The sequence below is a fragment of the Hemiscyllium ocellatum genome, chromosome 1, assembly GCF_020745735.1.
Source record: "Hemiscyllium ocellatum isolate sHemOce1 chromosome 1, sHemOce1.pat.X.cur, whole genome shotgun sequence".
NCBI lineage: Eukaryota > Metazoa > Chordata > Chondrichthyes > Orectolobiformes > Hemiscylliidae > Hemiscyllium > Hemiscyllium ocellatum.
In genome coordinates this window covers 131,466,729-131,484,984 of record NC_083401.1, presented here as the reverse complement: position 1 = coordinate 131,484,984, position 18,256 = coordinate 131,466,729, and the positions used below count along the sequence as shown (strand labels likewise).

The window sequence follows — 18,256 nt, the reverse complement described above, 5'->3', positions numbered from 1 at the left end:
TTATTTTGTTGGCTATTATTTCATTACTTCCAGATGTATGAGCATATATTAATTTGTAGATAGATTAATCCATGTAGTCATTTGTAAATAGCATCCATTGCATTATTTACAGCACCACAATGTCCTTAGCAGTGCTATTGAGAAATGGTGCTGCACAGATATTGCCAGGTTGTAGGCCTGCTTCATGAAAGGTAGCCAGTAATGGTTTCTGGCATGCCTTACAGAAACTGTTTATTGTTTAAAAGGCCCTATACTTACAGAAATACTTAAAATTTTAGCATCCACCCAATATCACACAATGCTGGCCTCACCTGTAATGCCCACATGCAATGAAAGTATTTTTAAGTAAGATCTCATATTTATTTCACTTACATTCTGATATAAAAATGGTTTTCCACCGGACTGCAGAAAGTGTTGATGAAACTGAAACAATAAGTTTCATCTCCCTCTGAATATAGCTTAATACTTACAACTGTAAAGTGGATCTCTAATAGGTGCTCTCATCTGGTTTCTAAGAGCATACGCTTAATGCCATGTATCAGTTCCCAAGTTCAGAGAGCACTTCAAGTCGTTTTCTTAACAGCCTCTCATCGTGTCTTTCAGGGCATGAAGGAGCTAATTAAACATGTGAAGACCCTCCCTCCAGTCAACTTCAACTTATTAAAGTACATCTGCAGGTAAACTCGTCAGGGTTGATGTGGAGGGATTGCAGTCTTGCTCAGTGCTCATCTTTCTGCTGCACACTGTGGCACCACTGAAACCAAATTAGTACACACACAGTTTAGTCATCTGCTGCTGCAACAAAGAGATGCTGCAATCAGCAGCAATCCACACCGTGTGCTAGAAATGGATACACCCCACGGGTAAGCTGCTTTATCTCTTCAACACACGAGTCCATGCCGACCTGAGTCAGCAAACTTACATGACTAAGTCGGTTTAGAAAGCCTGTCTGAATCTGCCAGTCTGAGCAAAAGGGTGCACCAAGTCACTCGGATAGTGTTTAAAGATTTCCCTGAATTTTAGAACATTGCAGCACATGCAAGGTTGTAGTGTTGTAGAGTTTTAACAGCACAGAAAGAGACCCTTCAGCCCATCATGTCTGCCCCACTATTCAAATATCCATCTATCCTCATGCCGTTTTTCAGCACTTAGCCTGTTATATTGTATGATGTGGCATTTCAAATGCTCATCTGAATAGTTCTTAAATATGTTGAGGGCTCCTGCCTCTACAAATCTTTCACCCAAAAACCCATAACTCTTCAGTCCCCTCTGAATCATCTGCACTACTTTAAAACTCCGCCCTTATTATTGCCTGCTGTACTAAGGGGAATTGTTTCTCCCTCGCTACCCTGTCTATGCCCCTCAGAACTTCATGCATCTCAATCAGAACCCCTGCTGGTCTTCTTTGCTCTGAGGCAAACAACCCTCAATTGTATCGAGTTTGTTTCATAGCTTAATTGTTCCAGCTCAGGTAACATCCTGGTGAATCTCTTCTGCACTGACTCTGGTGTAGTCACATCCTTCTTCTAGTGTGGTGACCAGAACTGCACACAGTACTCCAGCTGTGGCCTTACTAGCATTATATATATATACAGCTCCATCATAGTCTTCTTGCTCTTGTCTTCAGTGTCTTGACTGACGAAGGCAAGTGTTGATATGCCTTCTTAACCACCTTGTGTACCTGTGATGAGTTAAATTACCTGTCCAGCTGTCTTCAAGGATTTGTAGGCATGTACGCCACCGTCCCTCTGATTCTTCTGTACTTCCCAAGTTCCTCCCATTCACTTTATGCTCCCCTGCCTTGTCTGATCTCCCAAAACATACTTTTCAATTCCATTTGCCACTGTTCAGACCAATTGACCAGCTCACCTATATTGTCCTGCAGTTTAAGGCTTTCTGCCTTGCTGTTTATCACAGCACCAATTTTTGTGCCATTTTCGAACTTGCTGGTCATACCACCTATGTTCATGTCTATTTTGTTAATGTACATAACAAATAAAAAGGAAGCCAGTATCAGTCGTATGCAATTGGGCACAGGCTTCCAGTCACAAAAACACCATCACCCATCACCCTCTGGTTCCTACCACTAAGTCATCCTGGATTCCAAGGGCTCTTAGCTTCTTAACAAATCTGCCATGCAAGACCTTGTGAAGAGCCTTGTTGAAGTCTATATAGACTATATTAACTGCATTACCCTGACCTAAGTGCCAAGTCACTCATTAAAAAATTCAATCAAATTTGTTAGACATTAACTCACCCTTACAAAACCATACGAATTATCCTTGATTAGTCCTTGTTTCTCCAGGTGGAGACTAATTCTGTTCCTCAATGTTTTTCCAATCGTTTCTCTCCACGGATGTTAGATTTACTGGCCTGGGCTTTCTCTGCCATTGTTCTTGAATAATAGTACCACATTAGCTGTCTTCTGGCACCCGTCCTGTTGCCAGACTGGATCGAAAATGAATGTCAGACGTCCTCTCCTCCCTTGCCTCCCACAGCACCTAGATCTAACCGTGCAGGAGCATTGCCTTAATATCATCAGAATTTAGACAATGCTGTTGAACCTTAATTTACTTGAGACGTTGCTGATGATCATCCGTTATGTGTGAATTGCTACGCAGCTTTATCATTATAACTGAAAAATGTATTGATACACTTCAGAGGGTGAAGAGCTGACCACAGTGATATAACACCAAAGTCACCTGTAAGCCAGGCTGGATAAGAGAAACCAGTTCCCTTTTCTGAAGGCCATTCACAAACTATTTGAGTTTTTGTGACAGTCTGGCAAATGCTATCAACAATTTGTCATGATGTCAACTTCCAAATGATTGGATTTATAAAATTCAGTTCCATAACTTTTAATAATAGCATTTATATTCTTCTTCACTGTTTGTTTGTTTGTTCTTTATCAGAAGCGATAAGCGTTTGTACCGACTAAGTGATTTTATTTAAGTGCCTTATCCACTCTAATGCGTGAAGCTACATTAATTCAATGTTAGAAATTCACGGTTGTTTATGTCAATGCTGTTCAATAAAACTCCATTCTAGAAAAATAACAAGGATTGGATTGTTGATGGGCGTTTCCCCCATTTTGTCAAAAGACCTATGAAAACTCCTTGGAAGATCAGTTTCTTTTAGGACGTTTTTCTGGGGTTTCTGCTAAAGTTATAGCGACAACAAGGAAGCTATCACAGGAAAGTCAACTACAAAGTGATACTTAGTCGTATACGGTTAGGATAACTGGCAGTTACGTTAAAGACAATGTTTTGGCTTAAGGTTGAAACAGCTCCTGTGTATCTGACAGTGTAGATGGTGCACATTATGTAAATAGAGAATACAACATAGTGCTACATCATTTGAGCATATAGCCTTTTTCATATGTCAGAAAAACAATGCATGTCACAAGCAATAGGAAGTAATTAACACTGACTGTAGGAAAACCCTGATTGATTATTTAATCTTTCACAGGTTCCTGGATGAGGTCCAGTCTCATTCAGACGTAAACAAAATGAGTGTTCAGAACTTGGGAACGGTTTTCGGTCCAAACATTCTGCGTCCAAAGGTTGAAAATCCAGTTACTATTATGGAAGGTAACTTTTGAAACTTACATTTCAGATTTCTTTGGGGGGGAGTTTGCTTTACCTCATCTACATATGGTATTCTTCAGCTTGTCTTGTGAAGGACAAGTGCCTCAGCGACCAATAGATCAGCTCACATCTCTACAGTCCTGCCACTTCCAGTCATGAATTGGGGTGGACATTAATTACTAACCCAAGGAGGGGGCTCCGTAAGTATCTCCATTGTCAGTGATGGGGAAGCCCATCAAATAACAAGGACAAGTGCAAAAAGTAACAAGGACAAGTGACAAGTGCAAAAAAAAGTGCATAAAACATTTGTAACAATCATTGGTTCTCCAGAGTCAGTCTTCAGTCAATTTGATTCATTTTGTGTGATATCAGGAAATGGCTGAGCACACTGGGTTCTGCAAAGGTTATGGTCCCTGGCAAGATTAAGTAGGGTTACTGAAGATTGAGCCCAGAACTAGCTTCACCCCTAGCCAAGTTGTTCCAGTACTGCTACAATACTGACATCTATCTAGCAATTTGGAAAATTGCCCACTTATGCTCTATCCATAAAAAGCAGGAAAAAAATCCAGTTTATTAACCGCCCCCCCCCCCCCCCCCCACCAACCCTTGATTGTTAGTAAAGTGACAGACTGTGCCATTGACCATGCTGTCAAGTGAGACTTACACAGCAATAGCCTGCTCACCAATGCTCAGTTTGCGCAGTGTCAGGGTCACTCGCATTGGTTCAAATATGGACAAAAGAGTTGAATTCTAGAGAGGAGGTGACAATTGCTACCCATGATTTCATGGTAGTATTTCACCAAGTGTGGCATCAATTGCACAAGCTCATTTGTATTTGCACCATTTGCAGCAGTTCCAATACTAAAGCAGCCTATGTCCATTTGAATCAAGCATGAATAACATTCTGACCTGGGCTTAGTAAATGACAAGTAACATTAACACCATGCAAGTAGCAGGCATTGACTATCTCCAATAAATGACAACTTGACCCTCTCCCTTTGGCATTACCATTGTTGAAGTTTCCAGTATCAACATGTGAAGGGTTATCATTGATCAGAAATTTAACTGGGTCAACCATAGAAATTATGGTTGAGAAACCAGGTCAGAGGCTAGGAATTCAGCAGCGAATATCTCACTTGACTCCATAAAGTCTGTCCACCATCTACAAGATACAATTCAGGAATGTAATAGAATACTCACTCTCTGTTTGCCTGGATGGGTGCAACTGTAACCACTGTGGAGACGTTTGACTCCATCTAGAGGACAAAGCAGCTTGCTCACTTGCTGCCATCCACTACCATAACCATTCAGACCCCTCCCCGCTGGTGGACAGTGGCAGAAGTGTATACTATATATGAGAGGCAGTGTTTCAACTCGTCAAACTTCCTTTGGCACACCTTCCAAACTTGTGATCCCTACTACTTGGAAGAACAGCAGCTGCAGATCCATGAGAACTCCATCACCGACAGGTTCCCCTCCAGGTTACAAACCACCCTAACCTGGAACTGAAATTCCCTTCTCAAAAGTGCTTCTAGTTATAATTACACCAGATGAGCTTTGACATTTAAAGATTATGGTCATTCTCACTTGCTGAAAGGCAGTTAAGGATAGGCAATAAATGCTGGTCTTGCTAGTGATACATTTGTCCCATAATTAAAATAAAAACAATTCTTGTATAGGCCTATTGCTGTACCTTCTAATTTGTACAATCCACAAAAGTTATTGCAGTAAGTATAATGATTTTTTTTTGTAGGCTGCATAACTTTCGTGAGTAACAGGAATAACGTGGAATCATTGTTAAATAACAATCATATGTTATCTTGTATTAATGTTCCTCCCTCAAATCTAGATGATCTTAGGATATGGCAGCCATTGAGATGTGTCACAAAATGTCCAAAAAGGTTGATAGAAAAGTTTGTTTTTGAATAAGAGCCTTCAACATGATAAATGGAAGGACTTGATACAGGATGTTGAGAGGCTGAGAGGGCCACAATACCACCCTGAAGACAGAACGTTTTGGTAACTGATCATTGAAGGGCACTTCACCCGAAACATCCCAGATCCCTGTATTAATGGTCAGCCCCAATATTCCTCCCACATCCTATAACCTGAATAAGATGCATCTGTTCAAAGGCCAACATTACCAGCCATGCATCCTGCACAATGGTTTCACAAATAGATATCATTTCCATTTACTAGACAAATGCCAGCTCATTAATTATCTCCCAGTTCCTGTCCTGAGAGTTATTGAACCTACTACAATGTTCTACAAGATGCTTCTCCAGTGGCTAAAGGCTTCTGCAGCTTAGCTGAGGGATCTGGAGATGCCTGTGATCTCTGGAAGTTTGAGCTACAGAAGGCCTCTCTGTGGACTGCTGTAAATCGTTAGCTGCTGGAGCAGTAAATTGAGCTGTTTTTCTGATACTAGATTGATTTGAGAGGGTCACAAGGCTCCTAAGACTCTGTCATCCTGAGAGAGAGTAATTCCGATTGAACAACTATCCCTGGTATTGGGCCCACTGCTATTTCTGAAGAGTTTTCAGGGTGTTGGAGGCAGCTAAGTTTCTCATGCATGATGAAAGAAGCAAATATCAAATGTCACTAGGAATAGGAAATAGTTACAGAGGCAGGATTTGAGGATATAGATTAAAAACAGAAGTAGCTGCAGAGACATGTCTTGTTCTGATCGGGCACAAGTTACATAGAAAGAGTGAAGGAGTTGGGAATGTTGTCCTTGAAGAAAAGAAGATAAAGGAAATTTGACAAAGGTATTCAAAATCATGAAGGATCTGGATAAAGAAGGTGGAGAGAAAATGTTCCTATTGGTAGGAGAATCAAGAACAAGAAAATCCAAATTCAAGGGAATTGGTAGAAGAAGATTTGGTAATAAAAAAATGTTTCACACAGTAAGGGGTTAGGATTTGGAATGCACTGTCTGAGGTTGTGGTAGAGGCAGAATCAATTGAGACCTATGAAAGGGAATTGGGTCATTATCCCTAAAGACAAAGGATGAGATGTGCATGGACACAGACAATGGGCCAAATGGCTTGCAGCTTTTACTCGCACTGCTATCTTCCTGTTGCTCCTCAAAGATTTATCTAGACTTACAAAGGATAGCCAAGTGAAAATTCTTCCCATTTCCTGATGATACAATGTCTCAGGGGCACAGACCCCCAAGACTTTGAGAAAGAAAGGCAGGCAAATGTGAGGAAGAACTTTATCACAGTGAGTGGAAATGATGTCGGACTTACTGCTCATGAAAGTGTGTGGAACTGACTGGATTGGTCCATGGAGAAACAGCATGAACTCAATGGGGTGAATGGCCTCCTAATGCACTATAAATGACACTGTTACCTGCATCTAAGGGCAAAGCTGAAGGCCTCTTTTCTGCTCTGTGGGAACATCCACTGCAGCCTTGGAGTAATGGGGAGCTCCAGCTGAAATCATGGAGCCTAATCTTTCTGTGGGCTGTTATCTGTAACTGAGAAATGCTTCCCCCGATAAGGAACTGGAGGTTGTCTTTAAGGAGTGCAGTGAAACAACGAATAGCATTTATATTAGGCCTAGCCGTGAAAATGACAGGGGATCCCTTCCCATTCAGTCAGTTGGGCAGAACAGGTTCACTACCTGCCACTCAGCAAATTAAGACTATGTGCAAAAATCGACCTTTGCATGTAGGCACCAAAAAAGTGGTACATGAAAATAACATGAATTCATGGCAGGTGGGAGTCATTGGCTAGGCCAGCATTTATTGTCCATCTGTCACCCCTCTGGGACTGAATGATTAGTTAGCTAAGTCATTTCACAGGGCAGTTTTATTTCTCAACTTCCTAATTTATTCCTATGATCTTCAATGCTGGACTTTTTATTTCTTTATTTTTCTAATTTTTTTTACCTAAGAACTTGTACTGAAGGTCTGTACTGAGGTACCATCTACCTAAGCAGGCCATGTAAGTGGCAACTTGTAAACTTTTCATTTGAGTGCATGTGACAATAAAACTAATACAATTGAATTTAATTCACATTGCTGTGGGCCTGGGGTCCCATGTGGGCGAGAGCAGAGGGGACAGTAGATTTTCATCCCTTAAGAACATTAGAAAAACAGTTTTTACAACAACTGACTGTGATTATATGGTTACTATTAGGCTGGCTGCTTTCAGTAGAGATTTAAATTTCACCATCTGCCAAGGTGGGGTTTGGATTCATGTACCAAGAACATTAGAGCCTGAGTCACTATTTTTGTGACATTATCACTACACTGCAACCTCTCAGCTTCAGAATGTGGAAATAAATCAATTGTTTAGAATGCATGACAAACCATTGAAATAGAAAATGGCTTGCTAAAATCTTCCAAAAAAATAGAACAAGAAGGCAGTGTGATGTTCTATCAGGCACTTACCTAATCAGGTGCTACTTGTGCTAGTGTATATTGATTATGTATCTAGATAATGAGAAGAATACCCCATTTCCGGATCTGATTTCAACGTAGGCGACTGATGAGGTGTATGGAAATATGGTGAAAATCAAAGGTGGGAGGCATATTGTCCAGGTCTCGTTAATGGGCCCTGGGACTATGTGCTGCCTCAAAGAGGTGCAGTAGAGATCGACAAAAACTTGTGGAAAAGTAGGCAACATTTTAGCCTCAGGTACTGTGGAGATACAGGGTTTGAGCTGGGGATCCTTAATCCTACAATTCAGGTTCCTACTTTTGCTGACTCCACAACTGAAGGGAATAACTGGTTAGTTATCTTCCTTACCCCCCCTTGAACCCAGTGTGTAGGCCTCAGTGGTTTCACTGATCAGGTCTTGTTCAATGCTACAAGTCAACATGAAATCTCAATCTACATATTTAGAGAGAAGCAGTCAACTTTGAAGTTTAGCTACATATCTAGAAAACTTGTGGAAAAATTGCAGTCAAGAGGATACAGGTGAATTAACAGCTGCAAAGAAACCTGAGCAATTGTTACTACTCACCCAAACATTTCTGCTGAGTGGATTGGGTTTAAATCATCTCTATGGAATTACAATTTGTTGCAATTTGATATTTGTGATTATGTAGTACTTCCTTCTGTGCAGAAGTTTCAATGACACGTCAATTTAATATTAAAATCTATTTTATTCATGTATAAAATAAACAGAGAGTAAGACCGCAGATGGAACTGGTTATATAATAGATGGGGCCAACTCCAGCACTCTTGGGTTACATTATTCCCTTAACAGATGAGGTTCATAAAATAAATCTCATAGAGTATAAAAGTTTACAACCTGGCAATAGCATTGTGAGGTAACCCCGTGTGTTGAAAAACCACTGCTGATCATTGAAATTAAATTAACTTTAATTTTAAGTAGATTTATGGGCATGTAGGTTACCTGGGGAGCTACAAGAAATCCCATACTTGGGAATATTTTATTGTTGTTAGCATCTGGATATGAGTTTGAAAAGAATAGCTTTTACATCAAACTGCAGCTATCCATCTCAATATTGAAGTCAGAGACACTGTCAGCACATGGAATTTGTTTTTTTAAGGGTCAGATGTTCAAAGGATTAATTCTCTAACTACAGGGTATCCATGAATGAGTCATTATTTTCTGGATTGGTTGGCAAATCCTGTGGATTGACTGCTGAATTTCTGACATCATAACATAGGGAATAGGACAAAACTTGGTCATTTGTCTCCTTCAGTCTAATCTGCAATTCATCAATATTTTGGTTATTCTGATCATTTTCCTGTCTCCCTCCATAATCTTTGACTCCCTTGTAAAATAAAAAATATGTTTCACTCAATTTTAAATATATTCACTGTATTCAGGGTACAGAATTCCAAAGATTAATGATCCTCTGAGGCAAGAAATTTCTCCTTTGTGTGTTAAATAGGAATTTGTTTTACATTTGGTTCTGCTATAACGTACATTTCTTCCACGTGAATTGGCTTTAACATGATTGAAGAATTTAGGCCATTATTTGTAGAATGTGAACTTTTCTTATCTGTATTGGCTACAATGTGATTCTGGTCCCATTGGTTTAAATGGTGCTGCTATTACATGATTTTCTTATAACAAGGGATCACACTGGAATGGGATTATCACATTATATCAGAACAGACTGTACTCTGAAATTGTGTCCCCTAGTTCTAGGTTCCCCCCATGAGGGACAATGCCTTCTCAGTAAAGTCAAGTCCCTTCAAATCTTATAGGTTTCGACCTTTCAGTCTGTTAAACTCCGAAGTGTTTATCAACCTTTCCTGATATAATGAATCTTTCATTCCCAGTAATCAACCTAGTAAGCTTTTTCTGAACAGCATCCAATGTAAGTATATACCTTAAACATGGAGACCAGAACTATACACACTACTGTTGATATGCCCCACACAGTTGTAACAAACCTTTCCTTATTTTAAAATTATCTTCATCTTGCAATAAAGACGACAATTCAACTTGCATTTCTGATTACTTGCTCTACCAACATTCTCACCATTTGTGATTCAAGAAAGTGGACAACCAGTTCCCTCTGTACCACTACATTCTGCAATTTCTCTCCATTTAAATGGCTCTAGCACTGATCCCTGTGGCACACTGCTAGTTCTAGTTTGCCAACCTGAAAATGACCCATTTTTTCTAGCTTTCTGTTTCTTGTTCATCAAACAATCTTTTATCCATCATAACATGTCAATCCTAAGACCATGAGTTCTTCTATAATCATCTTTCATGCTGCACCTTATTAAATGTTTTTTGGAAATACAAATATATGACATCTACTGATTCCCTTCCATCTATCCTCCTTGTTACAGCCCCAAAAAGCTCTAATAAATGCATGATCATAAAATCATGTTTACTCTTTGTTTAAATGATGATTTCTCATTGTGGAGTCTATAAAATCAGAACACAGTAGAGGTTAACATTTTAGGAGAAATGGTCAACATTTAGGTCAACATTTTAATCAACTAAATGGAAACCATAGCAATAGGGCTATCAAACCTTTGATCGTTATAAGCTCTTCAACTGCATTAATCTATTTTAATCACACTTCCTGTCCATTTAAATATATACCTATTATTCCTCTTTCAAATGTTTATGTTACTCCTTTTAAAAAATTTTTATGGGCCAGTTTTTATTCTCATAAAGGAGAATTGCACAATAGAATTTTGCATTTTAATTGGTCCTGCCCAATTTTCTGTCTGTTAGTTTAATTGGCTGGCAAATCAAGTGAGCTCTCTTAGCTCTCTACATTGAATCTGACAAAGGCTCCACATAATTTTAAGCACAGACATCAAGCTAAAAAACCGAAAGAACTGTGGATGCTGGAAACCAGAAACAAAAACAGACGTTTCCGGTCCAGTGACCTTCCTTCAGAACTGTTGATAGCATGGAACAGGTTGATATTATACAGATGATGGGGTGAGGCAAGGGAGGAGGGTAAACAACAGGTGGAGATAGAGCACAAACAGAGAGCAAAACAATTGGATGGACAAAGGAGTGGATAAAGATCAGTCTGGGAGAATGCTACCACACTCAATGCATTGTCAGCCATTAATAAACCCCATTAGCAACTCTTCTTTTCCCCAGGCTGACTTTAACCACTCCTTTGCCTGTTCGACTGTGTTTTCTCTCTCTTTGGGCTCTATCTCCATCAATCATTTATTACCCCAACCCAACCCTCCCCCCACCCCCACCTCATCTTCCAGATAAAAACCATCCTTTTCCATGCTACCACCAGGTCTGAGGAAGGATCAATGGACCTGACACGTTATTTCTGTTTTTGTTTCAGTTATAGATATCAAACTGTTGTTTCCAGTACTGTCACTGGACTTCAAGGCTGAGATAAACATATTTTAAATCATTAAAATATTCGTGGAAAATATGAGTAAAATGCCGGAAGTATAGTTGGTTATCAGATCTGTGATGATATTGAAAGGCAGAACAGATTTGATGGGTGATTGGTTGGCTTTTGCGAGTATGTTTTATTGTCTATCACCCCTTGACATTTGATGGCGTTTACCATCACCGAATCCTCCACTGTCAATGTCCTGTGTTTACCATTGACCAAAAAGTGATGTAACTGAGCCGTTTAAATACAGTGACTACAAGAGCCAGTCAGCGACTAGGAATACTGTGGCGAGTAACTCACCCGCTGACTCGTCATCACCATCCACTATCTACAAGGCACAAGTCGGGAGTCTGATGGGATACTCCCCACTTGAATGGATGAGTGCAGCTCCAACAACACTCAAGAAGCTTGACATAGTGCAAGACAAAGCTGCCCACTTGACTGGCACCACATCCACAAACAGTCACTCCCTCCACCATCAATGTTTAGCTACTACAGTGTGTACCATTTATAAGATGCACTGCAGAAATCCATCAAAGTTCTTTGGACTGCATCTTACAAACCACAGGTACTACCATTGAGAAGGACAAAGGCAGAAAACACATGGGAACACTTCCGTCCGCAAGTATTTTGGGTCTGCCTCTGCTAAATGAACTGCAATGCTCCAAGAAGGCACCTCACCACACCACCACAAGTAAACGTTTGCGTGATCAACAAATTCCACATCCGTTGAATTAATAAAACAAGGATTCCTCTGTGGGACTAGGCAGCAACACTGAATTGACCATCCTTTGACAGGACTCCCAGCATCTTCAGTGCCAGTGTCACCAATAAGCCAATCACTGAGGGGATCAGGGAGGAGTGGATATTATGTTCATATATGAGTAGTTATGACAGCGGCTCCAATGTTCTTCCCAGAACAAGGCTGAGCAGAAATCTGCTCTGCTCTTATCCTTGGCATAGGTTGGAAGGATTCACAGGTTGATCCATGGCCTTAAAGGCTACATTATGAATGCTCCTTTTGTGGTTACCTCCTGGTGTGGAGCTCAAACTCGGAGCTTCTAGCTCAAAAGCAGGGTCATTGTCCCATGTATGTCAAAACCTTCCCCCTTCAAAGGCAAACTGAGATTAAACCAGGAAAGCCATTATATTTAGTGGTTTCCTTGCACAAATAGATGATGCATTGGGCAATACCATCAATTAGGCAAAAGTGAGGATTTCAGATGCTGGAAACCAGAGTCTAGATTAGAGTGGTGCTGGAAAAGCACAGCAGGTCAGGCAGCATCCGAGGAGCAGGAAAATCGACATTTCGGGCAAAACCTCATCATCAGGAATGAGGCCTCATTCCTAATGAAGGGCTTTTGCCCAAAACGTCAATATTCCTACTCCTCATGTGCTGCCTGACCTGCTGCACTTTTCCAGCACCACTCTAATCTAGACCCCAATACTGTCAACTTCTCACCTTTGAACCTGCCTAATAAACTTGGGGGGGCAACATTAAAGATCCGTTACTGCCTAAACTGCTTGTTGCAAATGTTGTGATGTTTACACTGTTTCATTCTACAAAGAAGACATTGTGCAATATTTGTCATTATTATTTTTTCATTGATTTTCTCCTTTCCTCACTCTGCAGGGACAGTCCTGGTTCAGCAATTAATGACTGTACTTATAAGTGAACACAGCAACTTATTTCCCAAAGAAGGAGAAGAGATTCAGGGCAGACAGGACGGGTGTAATAACAACAATGAGATACCAAAGAAATCCTTTGTGCCATTTTCTCCGCCCCCCAACAAAGAGAACAAGAAGCCAGCTGTCGAACCTGTCCGTCAGTGCTCCTGGGATAACTCTGAGTCTCCAAAAAGGGGAAGCAATGAGAAGGGGGGTTCTCCTACAGCACTGAACGGGGGTAACAAATCCAGCGGCAGCCCCAAGACCAGCCTCTGCAGAGTGGATGTCAATAGAAGCCCACCCATCACAGTGAAGAAGAATCCAGCCTATTCTAAAGGCAGTGGGATAGTGACAAATGGGTCCTTCAGCAGTCCTGCAGAAAACCAGGATAAAATGCAGACGTTGCCAAATGGCAGTTTGCAAGCAAGGAGAAACTCCTCACTGAAAGGAACAGGGACCAAGATGGGCACTGGTACCATGCAGAACGGAGGGGTGAGAATGGGTATCTCCAGCACAGATATGATGAGTTCCTCCTTAAACAACCGAATTGTAGGGTGGATGCCCAACGGATATGTCACGATGAGAGACAATAAGCCCAAGGACACAGTGAACAGTGAATCCACACAGCACAACAGACTATCCACCTACGATAATGTGCAGCAGCAGTTTTCGCTTTCAAACTCTGATGACAAGCAGAGTGTGGACAGTGCCACCTGGTCGACGTCGTCCTGTGAGATCTCTCTGATGGAACATTCAAATTCCTGCCGCTCCTCCACAACGACCTGCCCAGACCAGGACATTTATGCAGCAAATTATGAAGATCCAATTTCCGAGGGACCAGTGCATGAGAGATCTATTCGGACTGACTCTGAGAATAAGTACGAGCGGAGCAGTGGGGGTGGTTGCAGCAGTCAAGCTACAAACAGCAGTGATAACAGCGACACATTTGTCTCCAACACTTCCACTGGCAATCACAGTGCTTTGCACAGTCTCGTGACAAGCTTGAAGCAAGAAGTAACAAAACAGAAGATTGAGTATGAAGCAAGAATAAAAAGGTACGTGGCTGTTAAGACTGCACAAAACAGATACACTGTTTTATATACTGCACTCTACAGTTTCAAAATTCATATAACACTGACCATTAGCAGAATTTCCCATAATGTTCCCAATTAATTATCTTCCCATTTTGTTGTGAAATAGATGTTATTTTCAAGTATCCATAGATCATTTTAGGCTGGAAGCATTCATATAGCTTCAGGGTTGGATTGAACTCAACTCTGATATCATGGAATATTGTCAAGTCTTACACATAAAGAATAATCTCTTAATAAAGTTGCCAAAAGGTTGCTTGCTCAGTGGGAGACCTTTCTGCTACCTCCAGTTCTGTAAATGAAAGGACTCCATTGCCATCTCATGCAGGTATCTGGCTGTTTAAGTATGTGAATCAAAGTTGTACTTTTCTGGTAAGATCCCAAGTACAAAATTTAAATAAAAGTGTGCATTTTGTATGTTCTAAGAAGCAGCAGCTCTTAAAGGGACCACCTAACAGCCAATGAGGCATTTGAGGTTTTAGCTTGTGTACCTAGGACAAGCAAGAGTGCGTTTCTACAAAGAAGTCCTATGCATTAAAAAATCCACCTATAATGCCCATGTGAAAGTTGTCTGTCCTCATGAGATTTAATATGCAGGCCATCTCAGCATAGTAGTTTGCCAATTTCTAGTGTCCAGCACCCAAGTAGTGTCATGGACAGAAATTCTGTATTCACTTCCTGCATGTGATAAGGATGTTTAGATTAGATTAGATTACTTACAGTGTGGAAACAGGCCCTTCGGCCCAACAAGTCCACACCGACCCGCCGAAGCGCAACCCACCCATACCCCTACATTTACCCCTTACCTAACACTACGGGCAATTTAGCATGGCCAATTCACCTGACCCGCACATCTTTGGGCTGTGGGAGGAAACCGGAGCACCCGGAGGAAACCCACGCAGACACGGGGAGAATGTGCAAACTCCACACAGTCAGTCGCCTGAGTCGGGAATTGAACCAGGTCTCTGGCGCTGTGAGGCAGCAGTGCTAACCACTGTGCCACCGTGCCGCCATGTTTGAGATGAAAGAAAATACAACCATGGAGTAACAATCATGGAGGGCCTGCTCCACCAATGAATAACATCACGGTGGATCTGAACACAGCTTCAAATCCACAAACCCTTCGAAGCCCGATAAACTTCCAACACCTTGCTTAACAAGAATCCACCCACCTCGATCTTAGAACTGTTCAAAGACTCTGTTTCTATTTCAAGAAGAAAGTTTCCAAGACTCACAACACTCTGTGATTGTTTTTACCTAATATCTATCATAAACAGATGACAATTTATTTTTAAATGGTAATGTCTCAGTTGATAGCCACTCACAAGAGGAGATATCCTTTCAACATCAATCCTGTTGCGACCTTTCAGCAGCTTGCAAGTTGCCTCTGGATTTCCTAAACCCGAGCAGATACAATCCTTACTGTCCAACCTTTCCTCATAAGACAACTGTCCATTCCAAGTATTACTCTGGGAGACCTTCTTTGTACTGCTTCCAACTCATTTACATCCTTTCTTGTAAAATGGCCAATATTGTGCACAGTACTACACCAAACCTGTATAACTGAAACATCATCTCCCTTCTTTTATACTCAGAAACATTATAAACTGTGAGAAGGACAAAGTTGAACTTCAGAGGACTTAGGCAGTTTGGTGGAGTGAACACATCGGTAGCAGATGAATTTCTATACCAGGAAGTGACATAATGCATTTTGCACAGATATTTTATATATATATATATATATAATATGTACACTTCTAAAGAAAGACTTACTTTACGAGGATAGATTGGAGAGGTTGAAACTGTTCTTGAAGAAAGGAAAGTAAGAAGAGATCAAATAAAAATTTCCAAATCCTGAGGGGGCTGGATAGAGTAGATAAAAGGAATTGGTTCTTGCTCATAGAATGGTCCAGAGGCAGAAAACATAGATTAAACTGATTTGCACAAAAACAAATGCAAGGTGAGAAGAATCTTGTCCATCCAACCGGTTGGGATCGGTTCACCAGGGGTTGGACTAAAGGCAGGAAAATGGCACAAAATAATGATGCTTATTTGGAGAGCTGGTATAGACACGATGGGCTAAAAGAACTTATTTCTGTATCATAACACCCCTGCGATTCTGTATTCAATTCCACTTGCAAGAAACAATAACATTCTATCAGCATTCCTAATTACTTTCTGTACCTGAATCCTACCCTTTTCAGATTCATGCACTCTATTTCAAAATTCTTCAATCACTCACCATTTTGAGAATTTGCTTCTTTTTCTTCTTCCTGCCAAAATGAACAATTCATATTTTCCCACGTTATACACATTTTTCCAGGTCTTTGCCTACACTTAACCTCATAATGTTGTATCCACTTAATGTCTTCTTCAGAACTTATTTCCTACTTATCTTTGTGGCATCTGCAAACTTGGCAATGATACCTTCTGTTCCTTCATTCAAATCATTTTTAAAAAATTGCAAAGAGTTGAGGTACCAACACTGATCCAGCTAACACCACGTTACAAATTGACAACAAGGAAATAACTGTTTCTATCTACTCTATTGTTCTGTGGCCAGCCAATCTTCTATCCATGAAGTATGTGTTTTCTTATCTTCCTCATTGTTGTGATCTACAATGTTCAAACCATTATTGTTAATTATGCTCTTTGCTTGATGGCCATCAATTTTTTTTATCTGGCTTTTTGACCACAGAATTGTTGGTTCTATGTTTTTCTGGTATAACTGAATGCTAAGAGCTGACCAAGATAACATGGTTACTCCATTGGACAACTCATATAAGTTCAATGACCCTTTCCAAATAAGGAGTGGTGTTCACTTTGATTCCAACGTCCTGTGTTGTGGGTTGAATTTAAGGCAGTCTTCAGAATACGATGGGGCATTGATACGACTATTCACTTCCATCTATTACCATCTGCAGGTAGGATGTTAAATTAGTTAAATTAATGAGGGAGGTGGATTCAATCAAAAGGACATTTAACACATAAAGAAATAAGGGAGTATAAATGCAAGTTGTAGAGAGGCAAACAATATTGAATGTACGAAAGATAAAGATAGAAAATAAATGCAGCAGGGTCAACAGAACTTAGAATCGGAGAGTAATAATGGTGAAAATGTCAAAGCTGAAGGCTCTTTATCTGAACGAATACAGCATTTGTAATAAGATAAATGAGTTGACAGCACAAATAGAAATAAATGGATATGACTTGATTGCTATCATGGAGACATGTTTACAGTGCGACAAATCATCAGGATCTCATGGTCTGCGCTCGGGGTTTAAAGGAACTGGTTGTGGAGGTCATGGAGGCATTGGTCAAATTATTCCGGAGCACACTGATTCTGGAGGGTTCAGGAGGATTGAAAAGCTGCTCATGTTCAAAGAAGGGAGACAGAAAGCTGGAGAAATAGGTCAGTTGCCCTGACATTGGTCATTGGGAAAGTTGTACAGTCTATTATTAAGGAAGAAGTAGCTCAGTATTTAGAAAAGTTTAACACCATCAAACAGAGTCAACATGGTTTTGTGAAAAGGACAAAGTCACAAGTCACATGACATCAGGTTATAGTCCAACAGCTTTACTTAAAATTGCAAGCTTTCAGCGTGCTATTCCTTTGTCAGGTTTTAAATAAACCTGTTGGACTGTAACCTGGCACCATGTGACTTCTGACTTTGTCTACCCCAGTCCAGCACTAGCACTGCTAAATCATGGCCACCTTGTGAAAAGGAAATCATGTTTGATGAATATGCTGCAATTCTTTGAGAATACAACACGTAGAGTTGATGAAGGGGAACCCAGTTAATATAATTTTTTGAATTTTCATAATGTATTCGAGGAGGTGACAAAAGGTTATTGTACAAGATAGGAACTTATGGTATTGCACAAAGTATTAACGTGGATTGAGAATTGGTGAACACATAAGACTTTTGGGATGAATGGATCTTTTATAGGTTGGAATGATGTAACTGGTCACAAGGATCAGTCCTAGGACTCCAATTATTTGCTATCTATGGATCTAAGTTTGCTGATAATACAAAAATAGGTGGGAGGGCATATTGTGGGCGGCACGGTGGCACAGTGGCTAG

At 40.5% G+C, this 18,256-nt stretch overlaps 1 protein-coding gene across 8 annotated transcripts in view; it reads left to right on the top strand.

Moving 5' to 3' along the window:
* Positions 1-18,256, top strand: part of arhgap24 (Rho GTPase activating protein 24) — a 452,465-nt gene that overhangs the window by 423,744 nt on the left and 10,465 nt on the right. For all 8 annotated transcript variants that reach the window (XM_060826012.1, XM_060826031.1, XM_060826021.1 and 5 more), the window contains 3 exons: positions 604-677; positions 3,469-3,590; positions 13,046-14,135. In XM_060826012.1, the coding sequence (XP_060681995.1) occupies positions 604-677; positions 3,469-3,590; positions 13,046-14,135 (1,286 nt within the window). The remainder of the gene's footprint in view (positions 1-603; positions 678-3,468; positions 3,591-13,045; positions 14,136-18,256) is intronic.